The sequence below is a fragment of the Saimiri boliviensis genome, chromosome 1, assembly GCF_048565385.1.
Source record: "Saimiri boliviensis isolate mSaiBol1 chromosome 1, mSaiBol1.pri, whole genome shotgun sequence".
In the NCBI taxonomy this organism is placed as follows: domain Eukaryota; kingdom Metazoa; phylum Chordata; class Mammalia; order Primates; family Cebidae; genus Saimiri; species Saimiri boliviensis.
Window position 1 is genome coordinate 130,571,789 of NC_133449.1, and position 25,499 is coordinate 130,597,287.

The following is a 25,499-nucleotide window of genomic DNA, read 5'->3' on the forward strand; positions in this document are numbered from 1 at the left end:
AAGATCTCATGGGGAGTGAATGATGCCATGAATATCTTTGTGTTGGCATCAGATGCGGTGATGTGCTGGGCTGGGTGGGAGAAAGCCCGGGCTTGGCAGTCATCAGAGTCAGATTCAAGTCCTTCTCTGCCTTGCATTTGCCAAGAGACTGAGGACACCTTGAGCCTCTAAGTCAGATTCCTTATCCGCCAACGGGGAATAATTAAACACTTATTTTGTACAGGACCTTATGAGGATGAAATGAGGTAATGTAAATAGCTGGCACACAAGTATTAGATAAATGTCACCTTTTATTACTGAAAACATTAAGTAAAATATCATTTAAAAATTCTCTTATCTAGACAATGGAATAGTATTCAGTGCCTTAAAAAAGTGCTGTCAAGACACAAAAGACATTAAGGAACCTTAAATGCATACTACTAACTGAAAGGAGCCAATCTGAACAGGCTACGCACCATATGATTCCAACTCTATGACATTCCAGAGAAGGTAAAACTATGGAGACAATAAAAAGATCAGTGGTTGCCAGTAGTTAGTGGGGAGGAAGGGATGAATAGGCAGAGAATAGAGGATTTTTAGGGCAGTGGAACTATTCTGTATTATACTATAATGGTGGATTTGTGTCATGACACATTTGACCAAATATACCAAGAGTGAGTCCTCATGTCGGCTATGGACTCTAGGTGGTTATGATATGTCAATGTATATAATAAACTTACTACTCAGGGAGAAGATGCTGATAGTGAGGGAGGTTGTGCATGGGGAGCGTATGGGACCTTTCTGTATTTCCTCTCAGCTTTTCAGAGCCAAAAGCTGCTCAAAACAATAATGTCCATTTATAAAAATCCTCTTAGAAGTAGATAAGATCTAAAATCACACTTTATTGTTAGAGAAAATGTACAATCCCTCAGGGGGGCTTAAGTATAAGGAAATATTATTCTCAAGTTCCTGTATTGGTAATAATCTCACCTCTTTTTCAGATTTGTATGTGTGTATGTGTTCGTACTAAGGCTTTAGGACTTTATCACCTCCAGACGCCTCCAGCCCAGTTTTCCTCCCTGGTTCCTCCACACATATTTGTAAGGAAATTTACTTTGTTCTTTAATTTGCCAACCACATGGTCTAATAGGCACAAAAGCCAACTCAAGTCTTAACTCAACCAGGCAGGCTGCACAAGGCGTTGATTGTCTCCTGGTAGCATCCTCAGGCCCAGGCAGGAGGGCGAGAGCCTGCTGCCTCCCGCACTGTTCTATTTTATGAAGCTTAGGCAGAACCAGCACATCAAGATGCTAACCTTGATATTGGTTCTTTTTTTGTTTCTTGTAGAAATGGGGTTTCACCATGTTGCCCAAGCTGATCTCAAACTCCTGAGCTCAAGCCATTTGCCCACCTTGGCCTCCCAAAGTTCTAGGGATTGCAGGCATGAGCCACTGTACCCAGCCTAACGCTGATATTTTATAAGTGTTCCTCAGTCTCTCTTTCAAAGGTACTCTTCATAAGCCTTGGCCTCTGAGTCAGTTTCCAATTATTGGGTTCTAAGGCCTCTTCTTCATGTTTATATGGACCCAACTTCCCTTCACCTTGATAACTACAATTTTCTTCTCTAGCATAATGTTATTCTAACCAATGGTGCATGGTATAGTATTGTGTTTTATTTTTCTTCTCAGTTTTGAAGCGAAAACTGATACTCAGAGGTAAGAATCCAAAAATGGGCTTCTAGGCATTCTCATGAAAGAAGCGGGCCTTCCCACCTTGTGATTAACTAGAAAGACTGTGCTAACATCTGGCATGGAACCCCGTTCTTTTTTTTTTTAGACGGAGTTTGACTCTTGTTACCCAGGCTGGAGTGCAATGGCGCGACCTCGGCTCACCGCAACCTCCGCCTCCTGGGTTCAGGCAATTCTCCTGCCTCAGCCTCCTGAGTAGCTAGGATTACAGGCACGCGCCACCATGCCCAGCTAATTTTTTGTATTTTTAGTAGAGATGGGGTTTCACCATGTTGACCAGGATGGTCTCGATCTCTCGACCTCGTGATCCACCCGCCTCGGCCTCCCAAAGTGCTGGGATTACAGGCTTGAGCCACCGTGCCCGGCAATGGAACCCCGTTCTTATTGTCTGTTCCAAAGCTTGTGCTGAAGTCACTGAATGTATATACACAACAAGAGTCCCAAACCCTGGGCTAGTGCTGTAATTCATACAGCAGCCCACACAGTCCTGCCCTTATGTAATGCCATAAATGAACACCCATAGTCACCCAATACATATTTTGAAAATTTAATGTATCCATATTTTAAATTAAGATATGCCACAAATTCAACTTCTATGATGGAAAAGACTATCCAATTTGACTGTGAGAACTTTGAATTATTTTACTGATCTCTCTAAAGACTGATATAATTGACTGCAAAAATTTTTGATCCTCCCTTCCATACATTTTGATTCTTCAAAAAATATCTGGGGTTCCTGAACACATCAAGGCAACATTCAATCAGTAAAGCCATGTTCTTTTAAAGGACCAATGACTGGGACCCTGAGAGACTGTCCAATAGCTGGCCGTGCAGTTTTGAAATGGCTCTTTTGCTCCATGCTGCACATTTTGAATAATGCATGAATTATGATCTATTGTAGCTTGGCTTTGTTATTTGGTTAGTGAAAAATCCAAGCACCAATGCCACCTCTTCCAAGAAGCTCATCCTGAATCCTTCCTCAGCACCCATGGGGCATCTACTTCTGATTTGGAGAGCTTTCCTGGCCCTAGCTCTATTTGGCTCATGTTTATGCCTGTCTCAACATTGCAAACCCTCTCTGTACAGAAACTGCCTTAATGTTCCCTTGATCCTTCACAGGCCAAGCCCAGCCTGACTCATGGCAAACCTTCAACAGATGTCAGTAAAAGGAACAGAACGGTCAAATGCATAGAATTAACATGGGGTCAACTCTCCTCTGCAGCTCTCTTCTGTACATGGGGGAAACCGCCTAGTATAACTGGCTTCTCTGCTGCAGAATCCACTCTGCCTTCTGGGCAGACAGGATATGTGGCCTATCTTAGAGGTATCCTTCCCACTTGGGTGGGTTTAATATTAGGAAATGGGATGGAATTTGGAATAAACACGGCAAACATATACACATCATCTCCAAGACTAAGAAGGCAGAACCCATATTTAGTTGGGGCATCTACTGGACAACAGAGAAAGAGAGACCACAGCAAAATTAGTTTTTGCACAGCAGAATTATTTGATGAGTTATTACTAGAGGACATTTCAGGTTTCCTGAAAGATCATTTCATGATTGTTCAACAAGTTCCCAAAAGGGAGTAGGGGAAGGGAGTTGGAATCTCTTCCAAAGCAAAAAAGGAAGGGAGGTGACTTTAAATTCTGCTTTAAAACCGGTTAGAAGTACACAATTTCAGCCTTTAGTAATATTAGTCATGGCCACGCTCTAAAGGTGGGGTGAAACCTACTTGCCTGGAGGAAAAGGACGGGGTAGAAAAACAAAGCAAAATAAAATACATCGGAAAAAAAAACGTTTCTTCTTTTGGAAAGGGAGGGACTTCAAAATCATGACGGGCCAAATGCCTCCTCCTCTTTCTTGAAAAGCCCTCCAAGTCAGAAGCAAGCCTGAGAATAACAGCTGCTCTTAGGATGCTCAAAGCTCCTTGTAGCTGATTATTTTTCAGGAGGAGAATTAGACAAAAATAATACAAGTGGGAAATAAAGAGAATGACCTACTTTACAGGGGGGGAAAAAGGAGCTCTGTGTGAGCGTTTTGATCTAATTGACGGTGTGGGGTTGCATGCCCAAATAAGGCGCTGCTGGTCGGGTCTGCGCGGGAGAGGGCACGCCTCAAACTCGAGAGAGGACGACAGTCAGAGGAACCGCGTCGGGGGCTATCCCCAGTCCAACGCAGGGCCTGGTGCGCTCGGGGCAAAGGCCCTAGGAGACCCCTTCTGGCCACATAATCGAGTATGACGGAAAAGGGCCAGCGGGGGCGCTTTCCTTCCAGGGCCACTTGCCGGGATGTGCGAGGGAAAGAGAAACGTCCGGAAAAGGCTGCCGCGCTCAGAGCGCGGCGCGGGGCCAGGCACCTAAGCGATGTCAGAGAAGTGGTGACCTCGAGGGGGAGGCAGGGGGACCTTTCCTCTCCGCTGGGCTTCCACCGAGGCGCCTCACCGCTGTGAACGCAGCCGCCCGGGTGGAGGGGAAACCGGCCACGGTTCTGGCCCTTGGCGGGGCACACGGTCTCCGGTTTTCACCGGGCTCAGTCTTGGAGCCCCGAAGGGCATAAGACAGCAGCCTCGGCTCCCGGGGACTATTCCTGTACCTCTGCCTCCGCTTGGTGTTTGCGGGAGCCTTGGTAAAAGCCTCCCTGTTTCTCGCGCGCGCCTCTCTCCAGCTTCTCTTTTTCTTGGATTCTCGCCTGTCTCCTCCCACAGAGGGAAAAAAAAAAAAAAGGTCACGTATGTTTGGAAAAATATGTAGGTCAGTGGAACATTTCCTGCACTGGTGCAAAAGGAGAGGAGGGCAGCGGAGGAGGGGAGGGAGAGGCAGAGTGGAGCTCCGAGTGCGCGCTCCTGGCCGCAGCCCCACACCCCACGTACCTCTGCCGGGGAGGGGGGCAATTAGCCGGTTCCTTTCCATCCTTGACCCATTTTCCGGACCAGCTACGTTCGCCTTAAAACAGGCACTGGTTATTCCTCCCCAGCAGTCACTGCTGCCCTTCTGCTAGCAGCGGTCACCCGCATCTCCCCCGACCCCCGCCTCCCAGCTGCCCCCGGACCGCACCCCCGCCGCTCATTGAAAAATCGCAGTGGTCCCCGCAGAGGCGTACTATGTACCCTGGGTCGAGACCCGCGCGCAGTTCTGCCCCTGGAGGACAGTGTGGAGGGGGTGACAGTCGCGTGTTCGTCCCCCCTCACCCCCCGCGTGGGATAGCAGGGTGGCGGCCCGCACTGCAAGGGTCTGCACTAGGCGGGGTCGGAAGATTTCTTGTTCCCCCCGAGTGACAACTTTAATGGGACCTCGGCTGGCAGCCTCTGGTCCACTTGCTTCTCCTCCGGGCAGGCTCACCTGGAAGCACAACCCCCCTCCCCAGTCCCGGCGCCCAACCCCGACCCTCCGCCCCAGGCCCGACCCTGCCGCGCGTCGCTTGCAGCCCAGCAGAGGCGGCGGCGGCCTGTGGACGCGCGGGTATCTGCGCCGCCCATGGAAGCCAGGGGTCTAGCGGCCCGGGGGTCCGTCTGCCTGCGGCGCGCGGGGGACAAGTCCCAGGCTGGGTCGGGGCCAGGAGAGACCCTGCAGGCGGAGGCAGGCGAGGGAAGGAGGAGGAGGGGGAGGAGGAGGAGGAGGAGGAGGAGGAGGAGGAGGGGGACAAGGGGGAGGTGGAGAGGGAGGAGGGCGGAGGGAGGAGGCTGGGGAGGAGGCAGAGGCGGAGGCGGCTCTCCCCGCCGGCTCTGCGTGCGGAAGAGTTTGCCGCGCGAGCAGCCGGCCTCCCGCAGGAGCCTAGGGACCCGCGCGGCTGCGGCCCAGGAGCGGCGGCCGCGGAGCTCGGAAACCCGCAGCCGCGGCGGCGGCGGCGGCGGCGGCGGCAGCAGCGAGAGCAGCGCCTCCCGCCGCCGCCCGGGAGGAGCTCGCAGCGCCCGCTCGCCGCCTAGGCTCCCAGTGGCGGCGGGAGGCGCGTCTCCCTGGCCCAGTCCGCGCCCGGCCCCGCGGGGCCGCTCCGGCCCGCTCCGAGGTAAGGGGCCGCGCCTGTGGGCGCGGGGGACCCAGGGTGGGGAGTACGTGGGCGCGGGGTCGCAGGACTCGGTCACCTGCTTGCCGGCGTGGAGGACGCGCGGGGGCGGAGGGGCGCTCAGGAGCCAGGGGCGCTCTGGCGCGAGGCTGCGCGGCGCCAGGGAACCCGGACGCGGGATCGCGGAGAGGTGGGTTCCCCACCACCACCCACAGGCCGCGTGGGGCTTCGCATCTTGCAGGACGGTAGCAACCGCTGGGCCGGTGGGTTCCGGGCGCGTTTCGACGCAGAAGGCAGAGGACTGGGCACCCAAGCCTCGGAATTTGGGGGTCCTCCGGGTGTCCGACGGGGTGGATAGTGATCGTGCCCTAGGGCAGCAGCTTTAGGGATTGCCGGCTGTTCTCTTCGAGCCCCATCGCGCGACCCCCCAAAACGTCAGGGGTCCTGTACCCCTGGAGAGCGCGGCGTGCGCGTCCTGGGCCCGCGGTCTCTCGGAGTCCCTAGGTCGGAATTGGTTCCGGGCGGGATTGGGTGCGGAGTTGGCGCCCCCAACCCCAGTGCGCGCAGAGAGCTTGCAGCCTGGTTCCTCGCGTCGCTTGCCCCCTCGGGAACTCCCCAGGTTGGATGTCTGCGTGTCGTTTTGTTGAGAGATGGCCCCTTTCCCAGCCGAGGAGGGACGCACCTTTGACCTTTCTGAAGAGCTGGGCAGGTCGGTAACCAGGGAAGGGACAGATACCACAGGGCTAAATTCAAAACCAGCCCCGCTCTTCTGCTTGCCACTCCTTAATTGCTCAAGGTAAGAAAGTTTTGTTTCAGCCCTGTGATTCATAAATAATTAGTAACTAGTTTTGTTGATTAAGCAAGATGGAAACCTTGAATATACGCACGCACTTCCACGAAGTCTAAACAGTCCCGAGGTTATATCCGGGAGGCTTTAGTACGGAAAGTTAGCAGACGTGGAGTTCAACAGGTGTTCAGGAGGGTCCCGGAGGGGAGTTTCGTTTTTACCCGCTGCTTTGGCATCCACCCCAACTTCATTAAAGTGGTTAGACTGTTTTCTCATAGGTAAAACATTGAGTACTTATTAAATTAACTTAATCAGCAGAGATGAGCTAAACCGTCATGATCATTTAGAACCCAAACCTTATTTTTCTTAATAGGAAGGTTTTTCCTGTTTGGACTTCCCAGGTAATTAGCTCTAAAGTAGTTCCCAGCAAGACAGCTCTGCCAGCACCTCTGTCTCGCTCACTGTAACTTGGTCCCCATCAGTGAATTGACCAACTAATTATGGCTTGCATTAAACACAGAGCTGCCCTCCTTGGGAGGCACCGTTCACATTCAAATGCACACACTAGCTCCATCTTTCTGCCACTAAGATGTCCTTAAAGGAAAAAGTTTGCCAAAAATAACCCCCAAATAAACAGTGTAATGTTTAAAAGAGATATCCTGACCTGCGCAACTATTTTATAAAAGCAAAAAATCAGTGTTTCATTACAGCGCTAAACCAGGGCCAGTAGAAGTATTGGTATCTCTCAGCAGTCTACTTAAAGATTTAGTTAAAAATAAAGTGTGCAACATAAAGACATTCAGTAATTATCTTCCATCTCACAGAGAGATGTGGAGTGTGGCTTAGAAGAATTGTAAATGCGCTGCTTTTAGCCATTTTCTTCTTCGACATCGATGCCTCTATTTATTTGCTGATCTGTCTCACTGCATAAATGTAGAATAGGTTTTATTCTCACTGCTTCCCAGAGGGGCTCCTGTGGAGGTGAAAGAAGGGAATATATTGTAGAGGAAATTATGTCATTAATAAAACGTTACCCCCCAAAGAGTTAAACAAGCCAAAAAGAACCAAGTGAGCCTTTACTAATTAGTGATCTGATGAGACTAAATGGTGACTAAAGAATTGATCTTTATGTAGGAAACAACAATTGTTTTTAAGTTTATTTGGTTATCTTAAAACGTTTGGACCCTTTAACAAAATTTCTGCTGTTTAATAATGAAAATGATGAAAATGGTCAAAGATAACACACATCACCTGATGTATGCCATGTTTAAGCTGAATTCACCTTATTTTTTTAAACAGTCTTTCTTAACTCTTGGTGATCGTTATAGCTCACTCAACACCTGCAACTTATTCTTAGGTTAAAGACTGAAAGTTAATTTCTTCACATTAAAATAATAAGGCATGAATATACTTTTTAATATCACAATCTTTATATGTTCACATTTTTTAGAGTCTTGATTTTGAACCTTAAGAACCCAAAGGGCTAAGTCTTCTTTCTTAATTTTTAAAACAAGCATGTGTTTTGTTCTTTACAGGAATCATCAGTTCTCCCAATGTGATCGCGACACTGTCCTGTGCTAATTCCATGCACGGTGTGACTCCTCTTTCCCAAGAGAGGTCAGATTTCGAAGTGTTGAAAATAGCCCAGTGACTCAGTATTCTAGGCTGCTTTTTGCCAATGGTTTAATTGGCTGCATCATAGCAAGCATCTAATTGAGTTTCACATTTAAATCGTGGATATGGTACTTGGTGCATTGTTTGCTTATAGAAATGTCTGATTAGCATGTTCCTGATCCTCATTCTATTTGTAGCAAAGATGGGAGGTCAGGGACTGTCACATTTCATATTCCCCACAGCGTCTCATCCCGATGGGTCCTTGTTCAGAATAGATGCTCAGTAAATAGGTGTGGGAAATGAGCTGAATTGTTAGTGATCACTATCCAAAGGTTAAAAATTTCTGAATGCTAATGGGATACTTAACTATGAGTAATTCTATTTTAAATCTCAAGGTGATGATGATTAATAGTATCACAGAGCACTAAATAAACATGTATTAAATATGAGTGTATGTTTTAAAAGGGGGATTTTTAATGCAGTCTTTAGCTAAGGCCCTACTGCTTCTCACTTGAATTCTTTAACTGAGATTATGGACGACTTGGAATTTTAAGCAGTCATTTCTAAGGTGACGTTCCCCCAGAGACCACTTGAACTTTTGCAAGCCTTAAAACAATGGGTGGTTCCATTTGATGGTTCAGAATAGAAAGGAGAGTGTTGATCTTCTACACTGGTATGAAAAAAAACTCTGTATAAGGAGACAGAGGATGCTGGATATTGCAGTGCCTGAGAATCACCTGGGGCCCTTGGCGAATGCAGATTCTAACTCGGGACACCTGGGAGAGGGCCTGAGCTGCATTTCTCACAGCTGCCAGATGCTGCACATTGGCAAGGTTCTGGGGCTGCACTGAAACGAGTTCAGCATATTTACTGAGCATGTACTACCTAGAGAGCCCAGATAATACAAAAATGAGAAGATGAGTTGTACCTGCCCTTGAGGAGCTAACAAGATGAGGTGGCAGGGAGAGAGAAAGGGACTGGAAACTGAAAATGAGGTTCTGGAATGCCATTCTTCAGGGTGGTAGCCAGAGAGGGACCCAGGAAAAGAGAGTTGCTGGGAGGGCTTCCACATTGCTGACATTGACCCGTAGTCATATTCGAATGGAGAGCCTTGTGACTTGGCAGAAAATAAAGTGCAGATTTTGAAGTCAGACAGACCCTGGATAGCCTCCCTGCTCAGCTATGGGAATTTTTAACTTCTCTGAGATTCAGACTCCTTGTCAGAAGAACAGTGCAAATGATGCTTACCTTGCCAAGTTTGTAGGATTACCAGTAAAGGACGCATGTTAGGCCTAACAAACGTGATTGCTTGTATTGCTGTTGATAAGAGAGAGGAGGCTGGAAAGCCAGGAGGATGAGGAGGTTACTAAAATATGTTCCATGTAGTTCACCAATTTAGAGATTCCATTTGCTTAACGAGAAAATCCAAGGGCGGATATGGAGAACTGGGCTAGAGCCAGAGGGCAGGCAGCTGTGGAAGTTAACTAGTGGCAAAATGGAATTACTGGGAGCATGCTTATCTCCACCCTCCCCTGCAGTCCCCTGGCTTCTGGTTAGCTTTGCTGAAAGCCCTTCCTAGGATATTTTCATCTGAAGCTGTTCCTGGTACTTAAGCTGTAGGTTCTGTTGATCAAGATTGCTAGCGGCAATCAGGGACTCTTGAAAAATATAGTGGAGAGGGCAAACACCTCTCCTCTTTGAGGGGCATTGGTCTGTTCCCTGGTGGGGCACTTTCTAGGATCAAAGCCATCGATCGGTCTTTCCACTATAGTACGAGTTACTTGAAACTAGTACAGGCCATGTTGGAATTCACCTGTGGTGCTTTTTATGCTTCACACTCTGAGATGATTGCTTCCTTCTGCCATCTAGGAGAGACGGATATTCCAAGGCAATGGTGTTCTTCACCCTGATATTAGGAGGGGTCATCTGGGTGGCCCTGAAAATACTTGAACCAGCGTCACTCTGCATTTTTTTCTTTCTTTTTTTTTTTTTTTTTTTTTTTGAGACAGAGTCTTGTTCCATTGCCAGGCGCCAGGCTGGAGTGCAGTGGCACCATCTCAGCTCACTGCAACCTCTGCCTCCTGGGTTCAAGCAATTCTCCTGCCTCAGCCTCCCAAGTAGCTGGGACTACAGGCGTGCGCCACCATGCCCAGCTAATTTTTGTATTTTTAGTGGAGACGGGTTCACCATGTTGGCCAGGATGGTCTCGATCTCTTGACCTCGTGATCCACCCGCCTTGGCCTCCCAAAGTGCTGGGATTACATACAAAGTGCATAAGCCACCGCGCCCGGCCCCCACTCTGCTTTTTAAAAATATATTTTGGTAGTCTATTTATTATTTGCAAAGGCAATTTCTTTGCTACCACTTGCCTTCCAAGCTCCCTAAAAGTAAACCTTGAAAACCAAGTTCTAAGAGGATGACAATAGCAGTTTGATGTTTAGGGGGAAGGAAAAGTAGAGGAACCCCTGGAGCCAAGGCAGGCCTGGGTGAGGGTGGAGACGAGAGAGGGAAAGGAAGGCATTCCGCATGGGAGTACCAGGACTGAAATGAGAGCAGTGGTGGGGGCTGAAGGTGGAAGGTTGGGCCCCAGGACCCAATTTGTGGACTTTGCTGCTTTGCTGAAGGCCATGGCAAATCATGTTCCCAGACCACTGAAAATCATCCCGGCTTCCAGAAAACACAAGCCCATCTACAGGCAGACAGGTGACAAGGTAACAGAACCTAGCAGCATGATTCTTCTAGCCTCTTCTGAGCCAAAAATGACATGCACAATTTTATGAAGGATATGTATATGTCCCTTGGTGGTAAAATATTAAGAGCTCGAAGTCATCTTAAAACTTATTGTTTTCCTGTTTATAAAAATACATCGTTTTTGGAAAAGATAGAAAAGAAGGAAGAAAACCCACAATCTCAAGATATATTTTCCATTCAGTGTTTTTTCTGTGCATTAAAATATTTTTATATTAGTTTGTCTGAAAAAGCACATGGATATAATCTTGTAAACATTTTCAAATAGCACAGAACCATTTCTAGCAGAGAGAAAAAAATTCCCTTCATCCCTCTGGCCTACCCAATAATCATCTCCCCAGCTTTTATTTGCCTAGCAGAGATGGGATTTTGTACAGTAGACTGCCATCCCACACCTGCCTCAGGACGTTTATCTGATCAGCCATGAAACCCTGGTGAGGGTAGGCCTGCTGCCCTTGCCAGTGACTGGCTCAGGGTGAGCATGTGGATCCTATTCTAGCCAATACAATGTGAGGAGGGGCTACTGGGAGGCTTCTGGGAAGGTTTCCCTGGTCTTAAAAGAGGCAAGAAAGGAAACAGCCCTTTCCTTCCACTGGATACTGTGATCTGTGGCCATAATGCCTGCAAACTGGGCAACCATCAGCCACCAGAGGGGCTGGGCCAGGTCTCAGCTGAGACCTTCCTGTGGAAGAATGGAAAGGTGAGGAAGGGAGGGGGGCAGGGGGTCTCCATGGTGCCCTTGACCTTCCAGATTACCCGAGGAAGAGTCTGTTTTCGAACATTTATGAGATCATGAAACCATTGCCAGATGAAGCAAGCTGAGTTAGATTTTCTGTTGTAGCCAAAAGCATCCCATAACTCTCCACCCTTCTCAGGAGGTAATGACTGTTAACCATGGGGCATGTTCTGCTAGTCATTTTTGGTGCATTTACATATACACACGCATACACTTTTAAAAACTACAACTCATTTTATGCATATTATTTAGCAACTTAATATGGCATGGATTTTTTTCTGACGTATCTACGTCCTTATTTTTAAAGGCTAAGGAGTATGATTCAGAAGTACAAATAGGACATAATTTATTTAACCCATCCCTATTAATAAACCATCTGCTGAGTTTGTTTCCATTTTTTCACTATTACAGCTTTTGTATTAACTTCCTTATCTGTATATCTTTGTGTACATTTCAAGATTTTCTAGCTCGGATTACTAAGACTCCTGGGTAAAGGCACATCTGTTTGAAATATTGATAGATGCTGCCAAATTGAGGACTAAAAAAGCTATGCCCGTTCGCCTCCCCACCCACAGTGAGTAAGGGTGCCTTGTTTCTGTGTCTTAACTAACATGAGATATTTTCCAGCTTTTAAATCTTTTTAATGCATTTTCACATGTTTGAGATAATACCGTTTTATAGTTTTCTATTGTGGTTGTTTGTCTTAACCTGAACATAAGCATTTTTCCGTGACATTAAAAATTTAATGTAAACATAATTTTATTGGCTACGTAATAGTCAATTATACTTGTTTTTGGAGCATTTCAATGGTACGTGAAGATGCAAAGGGAAATATTTGAAATAGAGGTTGTCTATGAAAATTAAGTGGATACGATGGACCTTGTAGTAAAACTGAAAATTTCCTGGAAATGGTGTTGGGAGACACACCCCTCCGGTGATATGTTTCCAAGAAGACCCTGAGATGGCCTTCCAGGCCTTTCTCAATCCATTCAGATGGTAGGCTGCCCCCAAGCATTTCTAAGAAGCTTTGTTGCTTTTAGAATTTATCAGATTTACAATCAGACAGGTTCTGAATTCAGTTCTCTCAATGTACAGTAGTTATACACTTTGTACATTGCAAGAGACATAGCTGAAAAGTAAATTTGCTGTATTCTTTGCATTTTTTTTCAACTTTTATTTTAGATTCAGGGGATACATGTGCAGGTTTGTTACCTAGGTATATTGCATGATACTGAGGTGTGGGGCATGAATGATCCTATCACCCAGGTACTGAGTATAGTACCCAGTAGTTAGTTTTTCAGTCCTTATCCCCTGGCTCCCTGTTCCCTCTAGTAGTCTTCAGTGTCTGTTGTTGCCATCTTTATGTCCACAAGTACCCAATGGTTAGCTACCACTTATAAGCAAGAACATGCTACTGCATGTTTGGTTTTGTATTCCTGTGTTAATTCACTTAGGATAATGGCCTCCAGCTGCATCCATGTTGCTGTAAAGGACATGACTTCATTCTTTTTATGGCTGCGTAGTACTCCATAGTATATATGTAACACATTTTCTTTATCCAGTTCACTGTTGATGGACATCTAGGTTGATTCCATGTCTATTGGACATGGAATCACAATTGCTTTTGTGAATAGCGCTGCGATGAACATGTGAATGCATGTGTCTTTTTGGTAAAATGATTTGTTTTCTTTTGGATAGATACTACTATCAGTAGTGGGAGGATTGAGTCAAATTAGTAGCTCTGTTTTAAGTTCTTTGAGAAATCTCCAAACTGTTTTCCACAGTGGATGAACTAATTTCCATTCCAACCAACAGTGTATAAGTGTTCTCTTGTCTCCACAGCCTCTCCAACATGTGTTGTTTTTGACTTTTTAGTAATAGCCATTCTGGCTGGTGTAAGATGGTACCTTATTGTGGTTTTGAGTTGCATTTATCTGATGACTAGTGATATGGAGCATTTTTTCATGTTTGTATGTCTTCTTTTGAGAAGTGTCTGTTCATGTCTCTTGCCCATTTTTTAATGTGGTTTTCTGTTTTTTGCTTGTTCAATTGTTTAAGTTCCTTATAGATTCTGGATATTAGACCTTTGTTGGATGAATAGTTTGCAAATATGTGCTCCCATTTCTGTAGGTTGGCTGTTTACTCTGTTGACAGTTTCTTTCTCTGTGCAGAAGCTCTTTAGTTTAATTAGGTCCCACTTGTCAATATTTGTTTTCATTGCAATTACTTTTGAGGACTTTCTTTCCCAAGGCCAGTATCTACAATGGTGTTTCCTAAGCTTTTCTCTAGGATTCTTATGATTTAACTCTTACATTTGAATCTTTAATTCATGCTAAGTTAATTTTTGTATATGGTGAAAGATAGGGGTCCAGTTTCATTCTTCTGCATATGACTAGCTAACTATCCTAGACCCACTTACTGAAGAGAGAGTCCTTTTGCCATTGCTTGTTTTTGTCAACTTTGTTGATGCTCAGATGGCTATAGGTGTGCGGCTTTATTTCTGGGTTCTCTATTCTGTTCCGTTGGTCTATGTGTCTGTTTTTGCACCAGCACCATGCTGTTTTGGTTACTATAGCAAAATTAAATAGTATAATTAAAAGTTGGGTAACGTGACATCTCCAGCTTCATTCTTTCTGCTTTGGGCATTCAAGCTCTTTTTGGTTCCCTGTGAATTTTAGAATAGTTTTTTCTAGTTCTGTGAAAAATGGCATTGATTGTTTGATAGGAATAGCATTGAATCTGTAGATTGCTTTGGGCAGTATGGGGATTTTAACACGATTTATTCTTCCAATCCATGAGCATGGAATGTTTTTCCATTTGTTCGTGTTGTCTATGATTTCTTTCAGCAGTGTTTTATAGTTCTCGTTATAGAGATCTTTCACCTCTGTGGTTAGTTGTATTCCTAGGTATTTTATATTTTAATGGCTACTGTAAATGGAACTGTGTTCTCTTTTTTTTGAGACAGAGTCTCACTCTGCCACCCAGGCTGGATTGCAGTGGTGCAGTCTCGGCTCACTGCAACCTCTGCCTCACAGGTTCAAGCAATTCTCCTTCCCTCAGCCTCCCAAGTAGCTGGGACTACAGGCATGCAGCACCACACCCAGCTAAGTTTTGTATTTTTATTAGAGATGGGGTTTTTGCCATGTTGGCTAAACTGGTCTCGAACTCCTGACCTCAAGTGATCAGCCCACGCACTAATCCCAGCACCTTGGAACAGTGTTCTTGATTTGGCCCTCAGCTTGGACGTTATTGGTGTATAGAAATGCTACTAATTTTTGCACATTGATTTTGTATCCTGAAACTTTATTGAAGTCATTTGTCAGTCCTAGGAGCCTTTTGGTGGAGTTTTGGGAGTTTTCTAGATGTAGAATCATATCAACAGCAAAGAGAGAGAGTTTGACTTCTTCCTTTCCTATTTGGATGCCTTTACTTTCTTTCTGTTGTCTGATTGCTGTGGGTGGCTCTTCCAGTACTATGCTGAATAGAAGTGGTGAGAATGGGCATCCTCATCTTTTTCCAGTTCTCTGGGGGAATGCCCTTAAAAATTTTTCAGTTCTGCTAGAGAAGAGAGGAAAGCAAATGAAATGGATAAAACTCATAAGAAATGTTACTCACTCTTCAGACAAGGGCAGATTCGATAAGCACCACTTTTGTGCATGGACCTCTGATCATCCTTCTACTTCCTCACTCCTAAGTGATAATGCATAGCCCAGGAACACTTGCCACGTGCTATCCTCCAATAGGAAAGGAAAAGGCAAGATGACAAAAGAAAAAAACCTTCTCAGAGTCAACAGACACCAAGAAAAAGATACCTTGAAAGCAAAAAATCTATCAGTAGACTTCCTGGGGACATCATGAGGCAGCCAGCGTAGTTCTTTGGTCTTTGTTGCATGCATTGAGGCATCCCAAATATCCTAGCGTGAATAGAATTATTAGTCATCAAACTACATGCAATAACGTGACAGGTGGTAGAAGAAACTTTGAGACCACCAAGAAATGAGGATGCCTCCATTTTTTTAATTAATTTTTATGAATGTCTATATTTTTAGCATACACATGCAAACATTTGTTTTCTCCTTAATTCAGGCAGGTAATTCCATTTCAAACCCAACGACTAGTCATAGTTCTCTGATGTGAGCTGGAGTCTTTCTGTAGTATTTTCACAAATAGTCCCCATTAGTAGAAGTCATATCTGTCTTTAGTGTTATATAGAAACATCTATCCATTATTTTTTCAATCTCGGAACTTGATGGCTTCAATTTTCCATTATTCTGTTATGGAGGGTGAAGACTTGTTTAAAAGTAGACAGCATCATAGGTCTACACAGGTCACAGGGCTAACTGCTGACCGCAGCCTGCTGACAGAATGTTGACAGTAAGGAAGAGGAGGAAATACTGTCTTGTAGCTGAAGAGGTTTTTTGTGGAGGTGGGTTGGAGTGAGGACAAGGGAAAGCCAGTCTGGCTGCTACATTGATCTAACCAAATTCTGTGTTTGGGCTGGGCACAGTGGCTCACTACTGTAATCCCAGCACTCTGGGAGGCTGAGGCAGGTGGATCATCAGAGGTCAGGAGTTCAAGACCAGCCTGGGCAACATGGTGAAACCCCTTTTCTACTAAAAATACAAAAATTAGCCAGGCGTGGTGATGGGCACCTGCAATCCCAGCTACGTGGGAGGCTGAGGCAGGAGAACCCAGGAGGTCGGAGGTTGCAGTGAGCCGAGATTGTGCTGCTGTATTCCAGCCTGGGCAACAGAGCGACACTCTAAAAAAAATGAATAAATAAATAAAAATAAATCGTTTGTTTGCCACGTCAGCACTTCCGTTTGTGTTGTCTATGAAAGACATGGCATACAGTATCATCAGTTACCGCACAAGATGCCTGTTTCCCGGGAGATCAAGATCTAGTAACAAATACGAGGAAAACTTTAAACCCCAAGTTGTGGGGTATGTGTGGCAGAGTGGGGGCAGATATGTCAGCTGGAACCTTGCTGAGAACGACTGCTGCACAGCTGCGTCTTCTCAGCTCATCTAATGACCAGTAGCAGATGGCAGGTTTTATGTGACCTCTCCAAGGCCTTCTTAATGGTCAGAGAGAATTTTCCTTTTATGGCCTCCCCCCTTTCCCCTTCCTAGCATTGTCAGAGAGAGAAATTCATTCACAATTTTGTAGCGGTTTTATGATCTCTCAAGCCAAATAAAATCTTACTTTCATTTGATCTGAGAAGGCACCACTTTTGGAAACTGTCCAGGGGAAGCACAGGACCCCTGGTGCTGTCATTTGCACCTTAGCATGCTGATTCTCAGCTCCAGGGCCCCCAGTCCTTAACTTGCTCTTCAGTTATTCCTGGGCTGCTTCCTGACAAGGCTCCAGCTGCTGGCATCATTGCTCTTGTCCCCATGTGTGCATGGGATTCTCATGACCAAGCTGGGCTCTGGCTGGGCCTGCAGTCCCCCCTGAATCCCCTGCACCTCATGCAGGGCAGGCACATTGGCATTCTACCACATTCTGTGGAAAGAATGAGAGACAGACTGTGCTGGTTCCTGACTGCCAGGCAACAGATCTGAGCCCCTCAAAGAGAGTCTAAGGAAACTCACAACACCCTGAGCCACCTGTGTCTGCCTTCCCTCCCTGGGCAGGTGATTCATCATCCTTGTCCCCTGATTTCTATAGAAACCTGCTCCAGCACTTACCTGGCAGTTGCCATGCTGCATCTGCCCTGGCCATTGTTGGCTTCTCCTCAGCCAGGTCCTGCTGCTATTGCTGCACCAGTTCAGGGAGTCATTTTCGTGGTGCTCTGCGAAAATGGAGATTCCTTGGGCAGCAAGGTGGTGTGCTCCAGTGTGTGCCACATCTGTTTGGGCTTAGGCTGTTTGGTATATCCGCAGTCCTTCAGTGGGAGTTGTTGGTTAGCCTTCCAACCATGCAATAGGTTTCTCTCCTCTCGCCATGCCTGGGCTAGTAGCATTCTCACCACAAGAATGCTGCTGCTAGCCCGCTTAAAAGACCTAGATTGGCCCCTGCCTGGCAAAGACCCAGGAACAGTGGGGGTGCCTAGTGCAGGAGACATCATGCTTAAATTGTAAAAGGAATAGTTAGTTCTTCTTGGGCTCCCAGTTTCTGGGAAGCTGTGCCATGTTTGCGTGAGTTAGCTGTTCGAAGTGGTCAGCTATCTAACCTCTCAGTGCAGAATCTCCTTATGTTTCCCTTGTGCCATGTGTCTGAGCACTTATCTCTACGAAGCAGCGGCATGTCATTGCCCATTTTGTACTTCTTTGGGTGGTATCATTTGGATGTGCTTCCCTGAGGCGATGTCTGTGTTTTCCAACAGCTCAGACTTTGGCAGCTCTTGCATATATTGCAGCCTGTTTATATGAGACACCTATAAAAACATTCAGCCTGTGCCATGGGTGTGCCAGCAGTGCCCTATGACCTAATTTTAAATCACAGTGTGTGAGTGGCCATCACCATATGGGCCAGGGCACATTGAAATGGTGTAACGAGGACAGTGTTTGGCCCATAGCAGAAGGCTGTGACATCCTGATTTGATCACTGTGACCAATTGACCTCGGTAACTTGCATGAACCCCAAGCCTCAGTCTCTTCATCTCTGAAAGGGAAATATTAATATTCCGGGTGAGAATCAAGAAGAGAGAATGCTCGTTAAAGAGTTTTGGCCGGGCACCGTGACTCATGCCTGTAATCCCAGCACTATGGGAGCCAAGGCAAGCGGATCACTTGAGGTCAAGAGTTTGAGACCAGCCTGGTCAACACAGTGAAACCCTGTCTCTACTAAAAATACAAAAAATTAGCTGGATGTGATGACAGGTGTCTGTAATCTCTGCTACTCGGGAGGCTGAGGCAGGAGAATCCCTTGAACCCAGGAGGTGGAGGTTGCAGTGAGCCGAGATCGCACCATTGCACTCCAGTCTGGGTGACAAGAGCAAAACTCCATCTCAAAAAAAAAAAGTGCTGCCATTGATTTATTACTTGCTGCTATGACCAGTTCACTCAAACTCTTGTACACCCAGCTGGGTAAATGCCAGCCTCAAGGTGTTTTCTTCTTGAATAAAGTGCTTGTTTTTTGTTTTGTTTTGTTTTGTTTTGTTTTCAGATAAGGTACATTCTAGCAATTAAAACCCCAAACATATCCCAGGGTTCTCTTGAAGCTAACATAAAGGGGCGGAAGTGAAATACTTCAACTCTAGAAGCCAAACACTTTAGAATGTCTTGGCAGTTGCTTGGGGCTGCACAGTTTGCTTTTGAAAGCTTTGGCATTTATAAGAGCAAAGTACCCTGATAACCTTTTGTGTCTGAGATTTCAGTTGAAATCACGTAGTCTCTGTGTATCTCATGGATTCTGAGATTTTTATGGAATGTGTGGGGCTGTTTTACCATGATGAATGACATGTGCTATTTCATGTGGCCTTTTGTTTTTTTTCTAAAGAGGCTTGGCTTGCAGAATGGAGACTCAGCTCCCATGGTTCTCAAAGGATCCTATTATTTGTCTCCTATGTCAGGATCCCCTAAAGAGTAAGGATCACCTGGTTTTCAGTGGAACCAGGAAGTTTATTCTTCAGTTTGTAGACACACTACCAATTCTGGGTAATAAGTTTGTTTAGAGATGGAAGGAAAAAGCCCCAGTGATCATCTGGTACAACGTGGTGTACCTTTTCCAGATAAAAATTAAAGGCTCAGAAAGGAAAGAGGCCTTTGCCGAGTCCTGGAGTTTACCAAGCACCGAACAGACCTGCCAACCCCTTCCTGGTGGCTTAGTGCTTCTCTTTCTCTGATGAGCCCTGAAGAGGCTTCCTCACCTGGAGAATCCGGTTTCTCAGGCCCTGCTTCCAGAGAGTCTGTAAGAATGAGGCTTTCTGGGCTCAGCTGGCGCACTCTCCACCCAGAGGTTTTGGGAGGGCCACACTGCAGACCAACTGCCCACCCTGCCCTGAATCACCTTATCTCTCTGCATGCTGTCTACAATCTGCTCTCTGCCATGAGTAGCATAAGATAAGGAAGGCTGAGTGTGGAGGCAGCTGGGTACGGAGGAAAAACAAGGACAAGGTTGGACACAGACCATCCACTTGACTTCCGGGAACTGACTAACTATTTTAGGCATGGACATCTGACTTTCTTTCAGATAAACAGAATGAACGCACAGAGCTCATTCATGCCCATGAAGGAGAGTAAACTGCCTGCCTACTTGACCAACTTTTAATGTTTCTCATGTATGCCAGCCAGGGTCAGGGTCAACTGCAGGATTTTGTCACCTGCACTTTTTAATCCCATAACATTGTCATCCTTGGCCATCCCTTTATCATTTTTCTTTTTTGTTTTTTTGGAGACAGAGTCTTACTCTGTAGCCCAGGGTGGAGTGCAGTGATGTGATGTCGGCTCACTGCAACCTCCACCTCCCAGGTTCAAGCAATTCTCCTGCCTCAGCCTCCCAAGTAGCTGGGATTACAGGCATGGGCCACCACGCCTAGCTAATTTTTTTGTGTGTGTGAGTGTGTGTTTTTAGTAGAGACAAGGCTTCACCATGTTGGCCAGGCTGGTCTTGAACTCCTGACCTCAAGTGATCCTCCTGCCTCAGCCTCCCAAAGTGCTATAATTATAGGTGTGAGCCACTGTGCCCGGCCCCTTTATCATTTTTTCATAACAATTTAGACAAGGTAAAAATATCATCAGGTCTAAGGATCATTTGGTAGGGGGGACCCTGTGTTTGACAGTCATCGTTACGGACACACGTTTGCTTATTTGAAAGCATTATGCTATTCCCGTTTTCCATACAGGCCACTGAGGCACAGATGAGGGACTGGCATGAGGACAGTCAGAGCAGGAACTTGAATTTCACTGTTTAGAGAAGAACCAGAAATAGAACAGCTCGTTTTTATTTACTTTTTCTGAAATGCTGCTTTGAAGAAGATAGGATGTGTGTAAACCAAATCCAGCATCTGAACCTGCCTTCTTTAGCTTCAGCAATTTTTCCTTGAGCAGGTCACTATGTGGTGGCTGGGTGCATGCCGGAGTAGAAAACACTCCAGTCTGGTGTCCATGCTCGACTCCACCCTTCGGAGGAGGAGGCTGCGTGTGAAAGGGTACAAAAGAGGAACGCTTGCAGGAAAATCTTTTTTAGGACAAAATCGTTATTCTGTTCCTTGCTGTCTTTTAGTAGCAAACCAGCTTTCCAAAATTGTTTCTCTGGCTGTAATAAGGATTGTTAAATCAGGACACTCATTATGTCTCTCCTCATTTTGGAGTCAGGTACATCTTTCTTCAGCTGAGCTCAACCTAGAAGTCAGCATGGAAAGGTAGGGCCCACCTGGACCACATTTGTAAAACACTGTTTCACCTGGGTCTCATCAGCCTGGGCCTGGAAAATCCGAGATGGACTGCTTTATGGGGAAGCCTCCTAGAACTCACTCAGCGTCACCCCAGAACGTATCCTCCTGCCCCTCTTCCCCTCCATACCCGAGCACAGACCTCAGCGCTCAGCGTAATATAAAAGAAATACATGCAAGCAAGGTATTCTGGACTTTTGAGTAGCAGGATTTTCTAAGTCATTGTTCCCAAGTTTGATTCCTGGGGAGTATCTCCATAGTGATCCCCTTAACGAATTAAGGGCAGTTCAGAGCATCCCAGTCCCACTCCCGCCACCAGCCTTGGTTGTGATGTAAGCAGGGGTGCTGGGCTTTCTTTGCGGGATGGCACTGAGGAGCCCGGTTAGGTTACTTCCACTTTGTCTACCTTCCTACTGCCCACCGAAGTCACGCAAGCAAAATCTGAACATAAACGTTGATAAAACAGTTGGATTGACATACATGTGCATATGCAAAATCAAATTTGCCCTAGTGACCTTACTTAGATGTGTACCACTCCACATCAGAGAGATGGGATCAGCCACCCGGCGCCTTCTCAAAATAAGTATATTATCCTGACCAGAGCCGTTTCTGTTTTGTTTTCTTCTCCCCTCTGGAATCCTTGAATAACATCTCTCTGAATTATTCTGGGCTGTATATCGTTTCAGAGAGTTCTAGGAAACAACACTGAAACAGATTTAGGAAGGTTTTTCAGCTGGAAGACATGGCCAGTTATGCCTGTGCCTGAGGACAGGGGAGGGTGAGGTTGGGATGGCCTGTTGTAGGACCAACTGTGGAATAACAGGGTTAGGAGTTAACGATTCAAGGGGTACCTTTGAGTTTCCATTATGCAGGTCAGGAGTGGCTCTACCGAGTGAATTCCCTTCTTTTTTCCATACAATTGAAATTTTTTTGCCTCCCTGGGTTCTATGGCATTGCAGCTTTGCCCTATCATGAAGGCAAATCCCCAGGCCACATAGTATTGGGGGAAAGAGGTATATAGGGTTTGGGAGGAATGGGGTTTTCCTCCATTTTCCCAGATGGGGAAATGTTTGGTAAGAAACATGAAAGAACTTTGAAAAGAACATGAGATGAGGTCCATGATTTGTGAAACGTGGTGCTCTTCCTAGTTCTGGGGCAGATTTTTCAAGATCAAGAACTAAAACTAGGAATACCTTTGAACACTTTCGTGTGGCTTATCTGGTGGCCACACTCACATTGCTATTTCCAGTAGATTACATCGCTCACAGACACTGGAGTTATACAGCAGCGGGTCCCCATCCTTCCAGAGTTATTAATCTTCTAGGACAAATCTAGTATCCCAAGGAGATTTTATTTCCGCTAAAGCAGAAGCCTGAATTCACTTGAGTTCAGGAAGAATAGATAATTCATCCAGATAACTTGAGCCCCAGATAGATCTATCTGATAGTCTAAAAGTTAGATTGTAAAAGCCCGTATTGATGCTAATATCTTATTCTCTTTGTTATACCTAGCTATAGATTGCCATTTTTATTTATTTTTAATTATTTTGGGAGTTTTTTTAGATGAATTTTCCCTCGCTACCCAGACTGGAGTGCAATGGGGTGATCTTGGTTCTCTGCAACCTCCGCCTCCCGGGTTCCAGCAGTTCTCCTGCCTCATCCTCCTAAGTAGCTGGGACTACAGGCATGCACCACCACATCCAGCTATTTGTTTATTTATTTATTTATTTATTTATTTGTATTTTTGGTAGAGATGGGGTTTCATAATGTTGGCCGGGTTGGTCTCAAACTCCTGACCTCAGGTGATCCACCCACCTCGGCCTCCCAAAGTACAGGCATGAGCCCCTGTACCCTGCCTGGATTGCCATTTTTAGACACACAGTTTACATTTTACTTTTGCACTGTCCTCTTTTGATAACTATTTGAAACTATTTGGGGTTAGCTTCCAATCTGATTAAAGAGAAATGAAATTTTTGTCAGATTGGTCTTTTTGTCTTTTCAAGCTGAGGCAAAGAACAGTTGGGCATATGCTGGGAGAAGAAGACACAAAAGAGAGACACTGTTGTCCTCAACTGTGATTCTAATCCAGGAGGTGTCCTCTAGACAGGAGACTCAGGGAGCAACAGATCTGGAAGAGACCTTGGAGGTCAGGAAGCCAGCACCATCATTTTACAGAAGGGGAAACTGAGGGTGGGGCTTTGTAGTGGCAGAGCCCAGAGTGGGAACAGGTCTTTAGCCTCTGTCATGAGGTCACCGTCTGCCTTTACACCTCATTCTCTGTGCCGCCCTTTCTTTCTTGCCCTACCTGTCTTTCAGTGGCAGTGTTAATCATTTTAGACACAGGAACACGAATGCAGCTGTGACATCAGAAAATGACTATCCTTCAAGCCCTGAAATTGTCATCCCTGGGTTACCTTTTTTTAATATACATAATTTCCCTAAGTCAGATGGGTTATAATAAACATTTAAGATTAGCTTTTCAGGAATATGTGTGCTAATTTAATTTGTTTTTCTTGAAGATTTTCTTTTTTCTTTTTCTTTTTCTTTTTTTCTTTTTTTTTTTTTTTTTTGAGGCAGAGTTTTGTTCTTGTTGCCTGAGCTGGAGTGCAATGGCACAATCTTGGCTCACTGCAACCTCTGCCTCCTGGGTTCAATCTATTCTTTTGCGAGTAGCCGGGATTACAGGCACTTGCCACCATGCTGAGCTAATTTTTGTATTTTTAGTAGAGATGGGGTTTCACCATGTTGGTCAGGCTGGTCTCAAACTCCTGACCACAGTAATTCACCCGCTTCAGCCTCGCAAAATGCTAGGATTACTGGCCTGAGAATGAAGACCTTTATCATGATGTACTTCCACTTAGTGAATAGCTGGTATATTTCCTCTTTCTTATGATTTTCTTAATAACTTTTGTTTTTCCCTAGCTTAGTTTAAGAATATGGGGTATGATACATATAAATGAAATATGTGTTAATTGACTGTTATCAGTAAGGCTTCTGGTAAACAGTAGGATATTCATAGTTAAGTTTTGGGGGAGTCAAAGATTATACTCAGATTTTCAACTTCATGAGCGTTGGTCCCCCTGACCCCTGTGTTGTTCAAGAGTCAGCCACATTTCTATACAGATTATGTTTGTAATCCTTCGAATTTTTTATCCTTTAATTTTATTTTCATCAAAAATTGATGCCAGCCATGTCTAGAGCTTTTGTTTCATATTAGGAATATTTGTGCTTCACTTTTAAAGTCCATCTTCTTCTGTAGACAGTTTTTGAACAGTAAACTACTCTTCAAGTAACATTTTTTTCTTTTTGATAGAATTTAGGATTCACTCAAAAATTATTCATGGGTAGTAGATGCAGAGTATGTGAAGGCAGATTTTTCTCAGCTACATTGAGGGAGTTTGGTGCTTTACATGAACAGCAGTTGTTAGTGGTATTACTCTGTTGGCCTCTCCAGGCCCTGGGAACTTTGGCCATACTGTCACTGCTGCCCTGGAACACCCTTCCTTCCATCGTTGCTTGCCAATTCTTGTTCACCCTTTCGAACAGCTCTGGCTTCTAAGAGCCTGGCCACAGGGGTCTAACGTCTGTCCTCTGGGCTCCTACAAAGCCTCTTGCATGTCTGTTACATGGCAGTATCTAAATTTTACAGTTCTGAGGTCACTGGTGTGGCTATCTCCTTCACTTCACTGTGGTGAAGACGGCAGGTTCCCAGGAGCACATGTTTTTTCTCCTGCCTTTTAGGAGCTGCTGTAGAGTAGAGTTGCTCCGTCCGTGTTTATTGAACTGCACTGAAGAACAGGAAGCCTCTGTTAATTTGAACGGAGACCCACTTTTTAAAGTTATTTATTTTTAGGTCCTTGAGATGCACCATTTTATTAAATCCACTTGTGTTCACAGACCTGAGTTCCTCACAGCCCTCTAATGCAACCTTCTGGTAACCGCTTTATAACCCAATCTTCTCTCCACAGCTCCCTGCCTCCCTTTTTCTAAATCTTAATCCACAACAACCTGGTGTTCCTGAGGCTTTGTTTGGGGTTTAGAATCTGGAATTCCAGAGTTGATGTATCAGAGAACATCAGATGCCTGTGAAGTCATCAGTTTCACAGTGGTGGGGCAGGGAACATTGAGAACCATATCCATCAGAGAAGGTCATGTGTGCTAAGGGGAAGAACAAGGGGCAAACCACAGTTTGATTCCATTTTAGTTCAAAAAAAAATGGAAAAGTGAAAAGAATGATGCATCTAAAAGTAAGCATGAGGAAGTCTAGAATATGGTGCTTACCAGTCAAGTTTGGAGTCAGGCTGCCTGGGTTTACATCTCAGCTCCACTTCTCATTAGCTGTGCAACTTAGGAAAGTGGTTTAAATCCAGGGTCTCCATTCCTCCTCTGTATACGGGGGATAATTGGTGGATCAGCCTCAAGATGTTGTTCCGAGGATTCACGGAGACAACATATGCAGAGCCTCTACAGTTGTGCCTGGCATGTAGTAAGAAAACAGTGCCTAGTACTTGTTACTGTTAAATGTTCTAGACCAGGCATGGTGGCTCATG

The 25,499-nt window shown here is 45.5% G+C and overlaps 1 protein-coding gene across 3 annotated transcripts in view; it reads left to right on the forward strand.

The window, feature by feature from the left end:
* Positions 1-5,441: 5,441 nt before the first annotated feature.
* Positions 5,442-25,499, forward strand: part of NPAS2 (neuronal PAS domain protein 2) — a 171,921-nt gene continuing 151,863 nt past the window's right edge. Inside the window, exons 1-2 of one of the 3 annotated variants that reach the window (XM_074404234.1) lie at positions 5,442-5,730; positions 8,050-8,131. In XM_074404234.1, the coding sequence (XP_074260335.1) occupies positions 8,100-8,131 (32 nt within the window). In that variant the 5' untranslated portion in view covers positions 5,442-5,730; positions 8,050-8,099. Of the gene's footprint in view, positions 5,731-5,878; positions 6,524-8,049; positions 8,132-25,499 lie in introns of those variants that run through there. The other 2 variants (XM_074404230.1, XM_010348623.3) reach the window with 2 other exon arrangements.